The sequence below is a fragment of the Gobio gobio genome (assembly GCF_949357685.1).
Source record: "Gobio gobio genome assembly, chromosome: 7".
NCBI lineage: Eukaryota > Metazoa > Chordata > Actinopteri > Cypriniformes > Gobionidae > Gobio > Gobio gobio.
In genome coordinates, this window is record NC_137103.1 from 35,559,524 (window position 1) to 35,572,194 (window position 12,671).

The following is a 12,671-nucleotide window of genomic DNA, read 5'->3' on the forward strand; positions in this document are numbered from 1 at the left end:
TCCACGGCTCTGGAATGCTCGCCCTCCACGTCGAGGTCACTGAATGCTGAACTATCTCCAGCAAGACTCCAAACACACTATAGACTAAATCCGAATGCTCCCCTCCATTTAGTTCTAACAATTAGCACTACGTTTTAGGCAGTCTTCTTTTAAAAAAATGACCCCATTGACCATATTTGTTTGCATATGACTTGCCCATAAGCCAGCTTTGTTTGGCAACTGCTTTTTGTTTGATATCTTCACTGGAAGAGTATGAAACGTTTACCAAGTGCACCAAGATGGACACAAGTAGAGTGCTATATAAATGCTAATTATATTGTATGTGTTGTACCAAATGAAAACGCGCACGTCTTGCCAGCAATTTGCTACAATATGCACTTAATTGAGCTCAAGCGACAGGTCCTCAGAAGTTACATATCGGAATCTAGCATTGTTTCTCACCAAGAGAAACATCAACTTTCGAAAAACCATCTTGCTTCTAGGATGCCTACATTGCACCTGGTCTGCTGTGACCAATGCGTTTACATGGTTCACATATGTGATGGATCTTCATGCCGTTTCTCTTGTGCCCATCTCACACGGTACCCTGGCTGGCCAGCTCTCTCCCACTTCCTCACACACGCCGGTTGTAATCCTGTTTTGCGAAGCCCTGGCAGGGAGGGTGTTATCCAAACAGAGCTCACACTCTCTTTATCTGTCTAATCTGGGCCCTTTCTCTGCCGTTTAATGGAGCAGGCAAGGACATTAGGGCCAGGGCTGAGAAGGGGATGAAGAAGTAGGCGCTAAACTGTGGTTTTAGGGGATTAAGCAAATGACGACAAAGCACATGCAAGACAGGAGCAAAAGATGGGGGATTTGGGGGGAGTTGATTTGGCAGACGTCACCCATGCCCCCCGCAATAGCCACAAAGATGCTGGTTTTAGTGAGCTGCCCAACTTTAATACATGTGCATTTTTATAGGCTTTTTTCAGCATAAACATTTGAATAAAATGCCATTGTTCCTGTTGATCATGTTCTCCATCCTTATTTGAGATGATCCAATGTGCATCTTGTAAAATCTTTGCACAGATGGTCAGATGTCCATCTTTTGAAGCACATGATTAATAATGTCTCAAATTTGATTAGTGACTTATATATGTTAATTTTTGAGGTTTTAAATGTATACATTTTTAATGTATACTACTACCGTTCAAAAGTTTGGGTTCTTTTAATTAAATTCTTCTAAGTTTTTAATGTTTTAGAAGTCTCTTATGCAAGGCTGCTTTAACTCGATCAAAAATACAGAATTAACATTAATTTGGTGAAAATATTATTATTTAAGATAACTGTTTTCTATTTTAATATATTTTAAAACGTAGTTTATTTGTGGGATGGAAAAGCTGAATTTTCAGCATCATTCCAGTCTTCAGTCCCACATGATCCTTCAGAAATCATTCTAAGATGCTGATTTGCTGCTCAATTCAGGATTCGTTATATTTGCATCATTATAAATGTCTTTAATGTCATTTTTGATATTGAATGTGTAGTGTATATCATGTATAATAAGTGTATTAACATATATTAATGAAAATAATATAAATTTATATTTATTATTGTGTTTTATTAGGGATGCACCGAATCGATTTTTTGGGTTCGATCGAAAGATTTTTGGGGTTCGGCCGAATACCGAATCCACTGGTTAAGATTCTGCCGAAACCCGAAACCGAATACCGCATCCTACTCCCATCCTCAGTCCATTATCACAGTAAACACATTAATGAAGTAAACAATGTCCACACCAGTGTATTTTTCATTTTATTTTATTTTAACTGTAAAAAAAAAACAAAGAAAGAATAGGCAACATTATGCCAGGATGACTGTCCTTCCTTTGCCGTACCTGAAGTTGCTGCATTTTGGCTGCTGTCTGTAGATTCCTTCATGCACAACTCGTATTCTTTCGGATGTTTCATACACAAATGTTTTAACAGCGGCTATTGTTTAGGGTCCTTGTCAAAACGAGACAAATTGGCAAATTGCAAATTGAACATATAGCTCGACTTGAACATATAGCTTGCCTTGAACATATAGCTTGCCTCCTTTTGACTGAAAGTACTGCCAAACAACACTTTTTCTGCTCACGAGTTCCATTTTCACTTTCTCACAGCCTACTGCATTTGAACGGTCCACCTAGTAAACACCTTCCCGTAATCAACGGTGTGGTCATTACGTCGACCAGCGTAATGGTTTGGTGGAAAAAAATTCAGAAACCGAACCCCGTCAAAAAGCCCAATATTCGGCCAATATTTGCATCCCTAGTTTAAATGTATACTAATATTTTAGGTAACATTTATCCTTACTACTATTTAACTGAGCCCCTGAGGGTCAATTACTACAACTCATTTGAAATCAGTTGAGCGTGTCTAGCTGTTGATACATAAATTCCCACTTTCACTACTTTGTCAGTAACTCTTCTTAACAGCCCTCTTGCTCTTCACAGTCCCTCCCCATCAAGCCTGGCGTAAGCGTACTCGCTGTTTCGCACACCGTGCCTGCTAAATTATTGAAATGCTTAATTACTCCCTCTGCCAGCATTGATCAAGGGGAGTATACATCATCTTTACCAAAGGACGGCAAGTGTGCTCACCCCACCGCTTTGATTGGTGGCTTGCAGCGTTTCCTTAATGCCTTGCTATATTACTTCTTCACTTGGGAAAAGGCAGGTTATTGGGCTTCTGTCAGCCCGGGCAGAGAAAAACAGGAGTGTCTGACTCTGAACTGAAAGCTACTTGATGGATGGATGGTTAAGGGCTCTCCTGGTGCCTGTACTGAGACAGCCTGCCAACAGCATCACCTCTATGTTCATTGGGCAATGACAATGACTACTTTTATAGCATTGTGGGTCTTTCTGCCTCGAGTCCTTTTGACTTAGGTAGTACATTGGTGAAATATGAAGAATTTTTTCTAATAGTGAAATACGAAATATTTAAAAGGGACTAAATGTAATGAAAATATTCTTGGATGTATTTAATCTTATAGCCATAGTTGTATTGTCATATATTTTATTATTTTTCTTTATGTATAGCACCTTAAAGCTACTTAAGTATAATACAATTTTTAGTGTGTGTGTGTGTGTGTGTGTGTTTGTGTGTGTTTGTGTGTGTTTGTGTGTGTTTGTGTGTGTGTGTGTGTGTGTGTATTGATTGTTTGTGTGTGTGTGTGTGTGTGTATGTGTATACAGAATACACATACATCCATACACTGTGTATATATATATTAATGATGGTGATTATTATTATTATTAATTACATTTGAGAGCACGGTGGAGCTGGGTGTTAAAAAGAAGCCTTTTGACTATTTAATATAATCTAAATATTTTATTTAATAGAATCTAAAAATATTTATAGTATACTGTATTATAAATGTGCATCTGCAATATGTTTGCTCTGAAATGGCTTAAAAGGGTTATTTTTTATTTTTTTCAGTTAGAGGAAACATCTGCAACAATGGTCAACAAAATTATTGCCAAGTAGATTTAAAATGCTCCTTTGTTGCTCAATCTTATATTGGCAGAAAAATCATAGAGTATCATATATAAATCGCTCAGTTGTACCCAGTTCATTCCCATAGATTCAAATTATATTTTAATACACAAATGTAAGAAAGGTACAACCCTCCAATAAACCATGTAGCTCAAACAGTAGAGCATTGTGCTGGCAAAAGTTATGGGATTCCAAGGGGAAGCAAGAATCTGCCCAATGCATAAATATAAACACTACACAACACATTTTAAGTAACTAAACACATCATCTGGGAACTTTGGTGATGGCTGTAGAGCCTAGATTCCCTGTTCCCACACAAACCTTCCCCTTTTCAACCCATTCTCCCCGCTCACGCTGCGTATGTGTGTGCGCGTCCTTCGTGGGAGACTGTGGTGGTCCTTCCTTTATTCTTTCTTTTCCCGTCCCACCCTCCCAAGCTCTCCTGTCCCCTCTTCTCCTCCTCCATTCTGTGGCTGGCTCCTTGTGGAAGGGCTGAAGAATGCTGGCAGGCCCTTTAATTGGTGTGCTGCAGTGCTGCCAGGTGTAGCCACTTGTCTCTGCCCCCTTGGTGAATATGCACTGGAGGTCTAGGCCCCTTCCCCTGTCTCATTCAACTGCCCACAATACACCTTCTTCAGCGTCCCGCTTTCAAAGACCAGGCCGATTTTTAACTACTCTGACCAATAAATGGCATTCACATATTATTTTTTGCAAACAGACTCCCAAAAGGAATTACCCCACCCTCGATCCCTAGCCAGCCCCCCACTCTCTAAGCATTCATTAGTTTTCATGTGGATTCCTGATGTGATGTCTTTTTTTCTTCTTCTTTTTTTTTTTTGTACTTGGCTCCCATTGTAGCTTGTTCTTAAGTGTTTGTCCAGTCGCTAAAATCTCAGATAGACCTTTAACTGTTAACAGGACGATTACTGTCCGTTTTGAGTTTCAATCTTGTAAGGGTGAGCGATTCCCCTTAATATATAATGTACGATACTGGTAGAATATGGCGAAATGTGTTATTTGACAACTGGTAGATTTTGGACTATTGCACCTATTGCAGTTACACTCATATGACATTGCAGTGCTGTGGTGTCACAGAAAAGTTTATCATTTGCATGCACTTTTAAGCCTTGCTAGTTTAAACGTTCATGAAATGTTAAATCATACAATGTGAGCACACATATGAAACATGCAAAAAAGCTGCCGCTCACACGGCGCGGCTTTACGTCCTACATTTCTGTAGTATTTCTTCTGTTATGACAGTACAGTACGATTCAGTAGTGTAAACCCTGGTCTGGCTTGCGTTTCCACCGGTAACAGTTCGCTTATGATAGGCATGGTGTAGCGATCAACGTCATTCTTGCGCAAAGACAAAAGCGGAACAGTAAACAATAAAGGACAACATACAGCAGATCTTGTTCTTGCTTCTCGCTTGTTGCTGTTGTCACAAGAAGAAGACACGCTTTGTTTGAGCCAAGGCTGCAGGTTGCAAGGAAAAACACAGCCGAAAAAGCATGCGCAAGTGACTCTGTCAACCAATCGGCGTTCTGCAGTGAGTCTAGCTCCACCCTTTAGTACCGGACTACTGTGCTAGGTACCCCAACGGAAGGGTGCCAAAAAAGTGGTACAGTTCGGAATTAGGGTACCATTCACAACTTCTGACAATGGAAATGGCAAAAATTGCGTACCGTACTAAACTGTACTGACTCGTACCGCTCGGTGGAAACGAGCCAATATTAGCCTACCTGAAAAACATAAAGCACTCTTTATTTCGTTTGTATCTTTGTTCTGTTGCATTCATTTGTCCTGTTTGCTTGTAATTCATTTATTATTTTATTGATAACAGTTTTGCTGTTAAAGGGTTCGTTCACCCAAAAATGAAAATTCTACCCTCTTACCCTCATGTCGTTCGACACCCGTAAGACCTCCGTTCATCTTCGGAACACAAATGAAGATATTTTAGTTGAAATCCGATGGCTCTGAAAGGCCTCTATTGGCACAATGCACTGTACACTCTCAAGACCCATAAAAGGTACTAAAGATGTCGTTACAAAGTCCATCTCACTACAGTGGTTCTACAATAACTTTATGAAGCGACGAGAATAGATTTTGTGCGCAAAAAAACCCTAAATAATGACTTGTATAGTGATGACCGATTTCAAAACACTGCATCATGAAGCTTCGAAGCGTTATGAATCAGCGAGTCGAATCATGATTCGGATCGCGTGTCAAACTGCTGAAATCACGTGACTTTGGCGATCCAAACCGCCGAATCGACTCACTGATTCATAACGCTTCGAAGCTTCATGGTGCATTGTTTTGAAATCGGTCATCACTATATAAGTCGTTATTTAGGGTTTTTTTGCACACAAAAACTATTCTCGTCGCTTTATAAAGTTATTGTAGAACCACTGTAGTGAGATGGACTTTAGTGCCTTTTAAGGGTCTTGAGAGTGAACCGTGCATTGTGCCAATGGAGGCCTTTCTGAGCCATCGGATTTCAACAAAAATATCTTCATTTGTCTTCCGAAGATGAACGGTCTTACGGGTGTCGAACGACATGAGGGTAAGTAATTAATGACAGAATTTTCATTTTTGGGTGAACTAACCCTTTAAATTGAGGATTGTGAAATTTGATTGGAATCTAAACTTTTGATTTCGTAATAACCTTATTTCCAGCAAAAATAACTATACTTTGATGTAGTGAAATAAAATGACTTGTATTAATGCGATATAAGATGTTGGTCATATCGCCCACCCCTACAGTCATGGAATGCTTACAGCTAACCCCACTTTTGTAATGTCTTCTCTTTTCTGCAGGTCATAGATGGAAAGCTTGCTCCCTTCCTGTCTAAGGTGATCAAGTTTGCCAGCTCTCATGTCTACAGCTGTAGTCTGTGCCGGGAGAAGGGCTTCATCTGTGAGCTTTGCCAAAACGGCCAGGTCATCTATCCCTTCCAGGAGAATTCCACCAGAAGGTGAGACCACTGTTTCACCTCTAAATGTCTCATGACGTTTAAGCTCTGTGAAATCAAAAATGCTACATACAATGGCCTAAAAACATAAAAGTAGCTTCACTTTTTCAGCCATTTTTGCGAATACGTTTTACTAACAAGACCCAAGGTGAGATATATGAAGTGAGTTTCCTTCAAAGACAGGTGTCCTAGCAGAGGAACCAGATGTAGCTCATACAAGTGGTAGTTGACTGTCAAGTGGTCCGCAGCTCATTGCTGATGATTGTCCAGCCTCTGTCTCATGTTAGTCACACCCAGCGGGTGGTGGATTGAGGTGTGATGATGCAGTGATAGTACACCCTTTGTAAGGGGACAGTTAATCCTTCGAGCATCTCAGCTTTTTTCAGCATGCCGTTTGTTGGCCGCTTATGGCCTGCAGCTGATAAACCGCTCTCTGGTCTTCATACCACCAGTGTGACTAGAATCTTTCGGACTCTCCAGCGAAGTGGAGTGCAGTTCCCAGAACAGATGCTGCTATTTAAACATAGCTCCTCACACGGCAACACTGATAAAGCCTCAATGACCATTGGTTAGGGCTGTGTTACATTTTGAAGTGAATTAGACAAGGTTAGTGCAGTTACATTCATCGGTAACAATTTACAATAAGCAAGTTTCAAGTTTCATTAGTTAACTTTGGTTAACTACATTAGTTAACATGAACTGCACTTTTACAACATTTAATAATCTTTAAAGTTAATTTCCCGGTCTGCAGTGGTCAGTATCTATCAAAAGTGGTCCGAGGAAGGAACAGGGTCATGGGCGGCCAAGGCTCACTTATGCACGTGGGTAGCGAAGGCTGGCCCGTGTAGTCCGATCAAACTTTGCTCAAGAAGTTAATGCTGGTTCTGACAGAAATGTGTCAGAATACACAGTGCATCGCAGTTTGTTGCATATAGGGCTGCATAGCCACAGACCAGTCAGGGTGCCTATGTTGACCCCTGTCCACCGCCGAACGCGCCAACAGAGGGCACGTGAGCCTCAGAACTGGACAGTGCTGAAAAAACAAGTCTGATCCATGGAGACGCCACCTCCCTTGAAGACTTAAAGGATCTGCTGCTAACATCTTGGTGCCAGATACCAAAGCACACCTTCAGGGGTCTAGTGGAGTCCATGCCTTGACGGGGGACCACCACAATTAATATTAGATCATAATGTTATGTCTAATCAGTGGATATTACGCAAGACTTTTTTTTTTCTTTTATTATATTATATTTTTTCAGTGCACAACACATACGGTTTTATTTTCTCTCCTTAAAAAAGGAATGAGTGCATGAAGAGATTCATTGCATTTAATTATATGAATCGAGCCTTACTATTGGTACATATTGATTCACTGATAGACCCAGTCGCATCTGTCCATGCAGGCAGTTTGAGCATGTCTGTTAGTACAGCTGGATCCAGGTGTTGCACTGCTTCACTGTGTGACCCTGTTTAGTTTTTCCAGAATTTCATGGGTGTGTTTGTATGCACTTTGTTGTATCCGTAACAGTACATGCTCAATAGGCCACTAGTGCAGTCATAAGAGCAGAAGGTGTCTCCACGCCCCACCATAAATTCCACAAACCACACCTCTCTGATGAGCAAGTACACCACAGCCCTTGTGGCTTTTGGATCCTTACTGTTGGAAAGAATTATTTATTTATAGAGGCTGATTTAAAATAGACATCCTGTCAGCTAGTATTATCTTGTTAACATGCTTTAGGTTTTATTCATGTTGGACATGCTTCAGATTGCAAGACATTTTCAGTTCTGGGCGTCCGTTTACTGACAGTTCTCTATAAAGAGGAAATCAAATTATGTCAAGAGGAATGACTTCCTAAAATTCTAATAAAAACAAGGCATTTTTATGCTTTTGTGCAAAGCAGACCTTTTTTCAGGAATAGACCACCAGTAGTACTTCTGGTTAGTATGGCACAACTCTTTGCCAACAGTAATCTTGGTTTAAGTCTTGGCTTGGCAGCCCAAAAACTTTAACCACTGGGCTACTACCGCCCATGATGGCGCACCGAGAGAAGTTGTTTCTCTTTAGAGGAATGAGGAGCCCTTGAGCTCCTAATTGTTCTAGTGAAGGAGTAGTAGTTTTATATAGACTGGGACTGCATAAAAGAAGATATTTATGTTTATACACACACACACACACGCACGCACGCTGGTGCAACTACATTATGAGGACATTCCATGGGCGTAATGGTTTTTATACTGTACAAACTGTACATTCTATCCCCCTACACTAAACCTACCATCACAGAAAACATTCTGCATTTTTAAATTTTTAAGAAGACATTGTTTAGTATGTTTTTAAAGATATTTTAATCATGAGGACATATGAAATGTTCTCATAAACCACGTTTACGTTGTAATACCAGTGTAATACCCTTGTCATTATACAAATTTGTGTCCTCATAAATCACATAAATAAGCACACACACACACACACACACACATGCATGCACATACATACATACACACACGTTCTTGAATATGGGACTCTCCATAAGTGTAATGGTTTTTATACTGTAAAAACTGTATATTTTATCCCCTTACACTAACCCTACCCCTAAACCTACGCATCACAGAAAACCTTTGGCATTTTTTGAATTTCAAAAAAAGTTAAGTAAGAGTTTAGTATGTTTTTATTTTTTACGCCATTTTTAAGTCACAGGTTTCTTTAAAGAAAGTAATTAAAAGTGTTCATGCTGAATAAAATAATTAATCACTAGTGACAGTAAAGAGTTTCAAATGCTGTTCTTTTGAACTTTTTAATCATTAAAGAATCATGAAAAAAAATGTATTGGGGTTTCCACAAAAATATTACAGAGTGTCTATTTACACCAAGTGCAAATAGCGTGCCTTGTTGGCAAGCACTTTTTGCACTAGCTCCGCCTAACAATGCCTGATCGGGACAAACAAGATTAAAAAAAGACGTGCATATTTCAACATCTTCAGTGGCTCAATGATCTAGGTTTTGACGCGATCGACCCGGGTTCAAATCCGCCTTTTGCTGAGCTCGCTCTTCTCCCTTTTCTCGTCACATATCACATCGGAAAGGTATCTTAAAAATTAAGAAAAATGTTCTAAAAGTGGAAATAATTTGCCTAACGCAATGTTTAATAATAATAAAAAAAATGATGTATTGGCTAGGGTTGGGGATAGGTGTAGGGGGAGGGCTTTAATGATCCAATTAAGGCTGCATCCATTTAATAATTGTAATAAATATAATCATTTACACTGTTATTATTGCATCCTGTTAATGTACAACACTGAGGTGCAAATGGTATGTATCTGTCAAAATAAAGTATAAACATCTAATTAATATTTACACATTGCAAAGAACTGCTACTTTTACATGGTTTACATAGAATATATTTTTATGTATTTTATTTATTTATGCATTTGGCAGACGCTTTTATCCAAAGCGACTTTCAGTGCCCTTATTACAGGGACAATCCCCCTGGAGCAACATGGAGTTAAGTGCCTTGCTCAAGGACACACTGGTGGTGACCACTGGGATTGAACCAGCAACCTTCTGCATATCAGTTCCATGGTTTAACCCACTGGACCACCATCTCACATAAACATATGAAATCACTATTTTCACTTAGTAAATAGCATCTACAGATATTTGCACTTAATGTAATGATGATAATGTAAATTATGATAATGTAAATATCATCTATTGCTAAGAAAATGTTGTTTCACTTAGTGTAAATAGAATCTAGTTGCTATTTACACTTGGTGCAAATAGCCGCTGCCAAAATATTAAGCAGCACAATTCACAAAAACATAACAATAAGAAATGTTTTTTGAGCACCAAATATTAGAATAATTTTCACTATAGTAGGATGAATATTTTGCAATACTACTGTATTTTGATACAGCCTTTTTGAGTACATTTACATCTATTAATTTAGCAGACGCTTTTATCCAAAGTGACTTACAACTGAGGAATACAGGAAGCGATCCGTCATGAAGAAGCGAATAATCATAAAAAGTGCCTGAAATGCTAAGTTTTTGACATTGCTTAGAGTAGCATAGCTAGAATAGGGAGGGATTTTTATATATTTTTTAATTTTTTATTTTTATTTAAGATGAGGCTAAGTGCTCACGGAAGAGATGAATAATAATAAATAATAAAAATCTTACCTCAAACTTGTGTGTATATATATATAAATGTATAAATTCGGACAGGGGCAGAGACATGGGTAGGACTGAGTATCAATGAATGTTTGTATCATCGTTCTTCTGTGTTTTGACTGCAGATGCGAGGGCTGCGGAGCCGTCTTCCACGCCGAGTGTCGGATGCGAGCGCAGCCGTGCCCGCGATGCGTCCGCAGAGAACTGCACAAGAAGCCGGCTTCATTCTGGAAGAGGCACGGCCCTCACGACAGCCCTGATGACGAAGTTCTAGACTGCTTTGAGCTGGACACCTGAGACGGTTTTTCGAGAGCGGTGCCGAGCACACTGCACTAATGAAGTCCAAGTGCTGCTGTATCCAAGAAGGACAAGATACCGCGGTCCTTCGGTGGAAGTGCTCCGTGGAAACCGAGAAACAGAGGAGTTTTTGTTTTTTTTACATCCTCCCTCACCTGAGAGAGATGGGCACAGAGACAATAATTCAGCTCCCGAAGAGCAGAGGCTTCATAATGATACCAATTTACCCTTCCCTTTCATCTACCAAATGACAGCCAGGGCCAACCGACAAATACAGGCAAAGTACGCTCACACACTTGCACATAAACACACTCTCACTGACAGATGTAAAATAATGCACTTTTTGGCAGACTCACAATCCAAGAGCGATGATTCAAACCAATTTCTGGACACAAATAGAGCTTCTAATCCATTAATGGTTCGGTGGAAATGAGCGCTGCAAGATGGCAGTCTGGCCGCTCCATTCGGTTTCCCTCCACGCTGTAGTTAACCTACAATGCAGAAGACCCTTGATCTAGAGCGCATGACGGCTGAACGTGAAGATGGACATCCTCCGAACAAAAATATCTATTTTTCTGTTTTAACATGTATTCATTATTGCGTTTTCATTTCAACGTGTTTTATTTATTACAAGTTAATAGCACTTTCAGTCACAGTATGTTTCCATATCTGTTTTCATCTTAAATCCGTGACGCTTTGAGCTTTGCGGACTACACCGAAGGTTCCAGTTGTGTAATGTGAACTAGGGCTGGTGTCCCGTCCCGTCCAGCTGAAGTTTGAAAAGTTTGACTGTTTATCAACACTCAATGGCACTGCCTATAAGCAGCTGAACCACGTTGTTCTTGCTAACCGCCTGGTCTATGATTACAAACTACCCTCGGCCACCAAGCCCCAAAATTACAGTCTAGAGTTCCAGGGCTTTGTTTAGCATTCGTACGTCTTTTTAACAAGAAACGCAAAGCAAACCCGCCGTGGACTGCTTTGGATCCACGCTGCCTCTCTGCGCTCATACTGTGTTCTTGCTACTTGAACTTAGAATTGGCAATAAAGTCACTTGTTTTGCTTTCGCTGCCTTATTTGACCAGACCTAGTTGGACAATATGTGGACGATACAAAAATGACCCTTTTTGCCTGACAACCCCTGCTGTGAACGTATCGAGCTGACTGGTATTTTAGAATGTTCCCTTGAATCCCGAGAATCACTTTAAATCTAATTTTCCCAATTTCTTTAGTCATTTCTGCAGTTTTTTTCTGCTATAAGCATACAGTAGGAGATAGGAGCAGTGTCTCTCTTCCTGGACACCTCACCAGCAAACTGTTATAAATCACATTTAGCTTTACTGATATAAACTCATTGGAACTACCTACACATTCAAAAACCGGCCACAAGTTACTGGTCATACCAAATGTGAAATGTTCAAACTGGAGCTGTACGCTTGATGTTTGACATTACGACAAACCATCTTTAATTTGTTACCCGCCCAGCATATGACATTATTGAACTCGTTCAGATGGGTCTAGGTCAATTTACATTTCATTTGCTACCATGTTACATTTTGTGTGTGTGTGTGTGTGTGTGTGTGTGTGTGTGTGTGTGTGTGTGTGTGTGTGTGTGTGTGTGTGTGTGTGTGTGTGTGTGTGTGTGTGTGTGTGTGTGTGTGTGTGTGTGTGTGTGTGTGTGTGTGTGTGTGTGTGTGTGTGTGTGTGTGTG

At 40.0% G+C, this 12,671-nt stretch overlaps 1 protein-coding gene across 1 annotated transcript in view; it reads left to right on the forward strand.

Annotated features, from left to right (window-relative positions):
* plekhm3 (pleckstrin homology domain containing, family M, member 3) overlaps positions 1 to 12,671 on the forward strand; it is a 50,152-nt gene that overhangs the window by 36,432 nt on the left and 1,049 nt on the right. Inside the window, exons 7-8 of the mRNA XM_079821459.1 lie at positions 6,336 to 6,493; positions 10,789 to 12,540. Of these exons, the coding sequence (XP_079677585.1) occupies positions 6,336 to 6,493; positions 10,789 to 10,960 (330 nt within the window). The 3' untranslated portion in view covers positions 10,961 to 12,540. The remainder of the gene's footprint in view (positions 1 to 6,335; positions 6,494 to 10,788; positions 12,541 to 12,671) is intronic.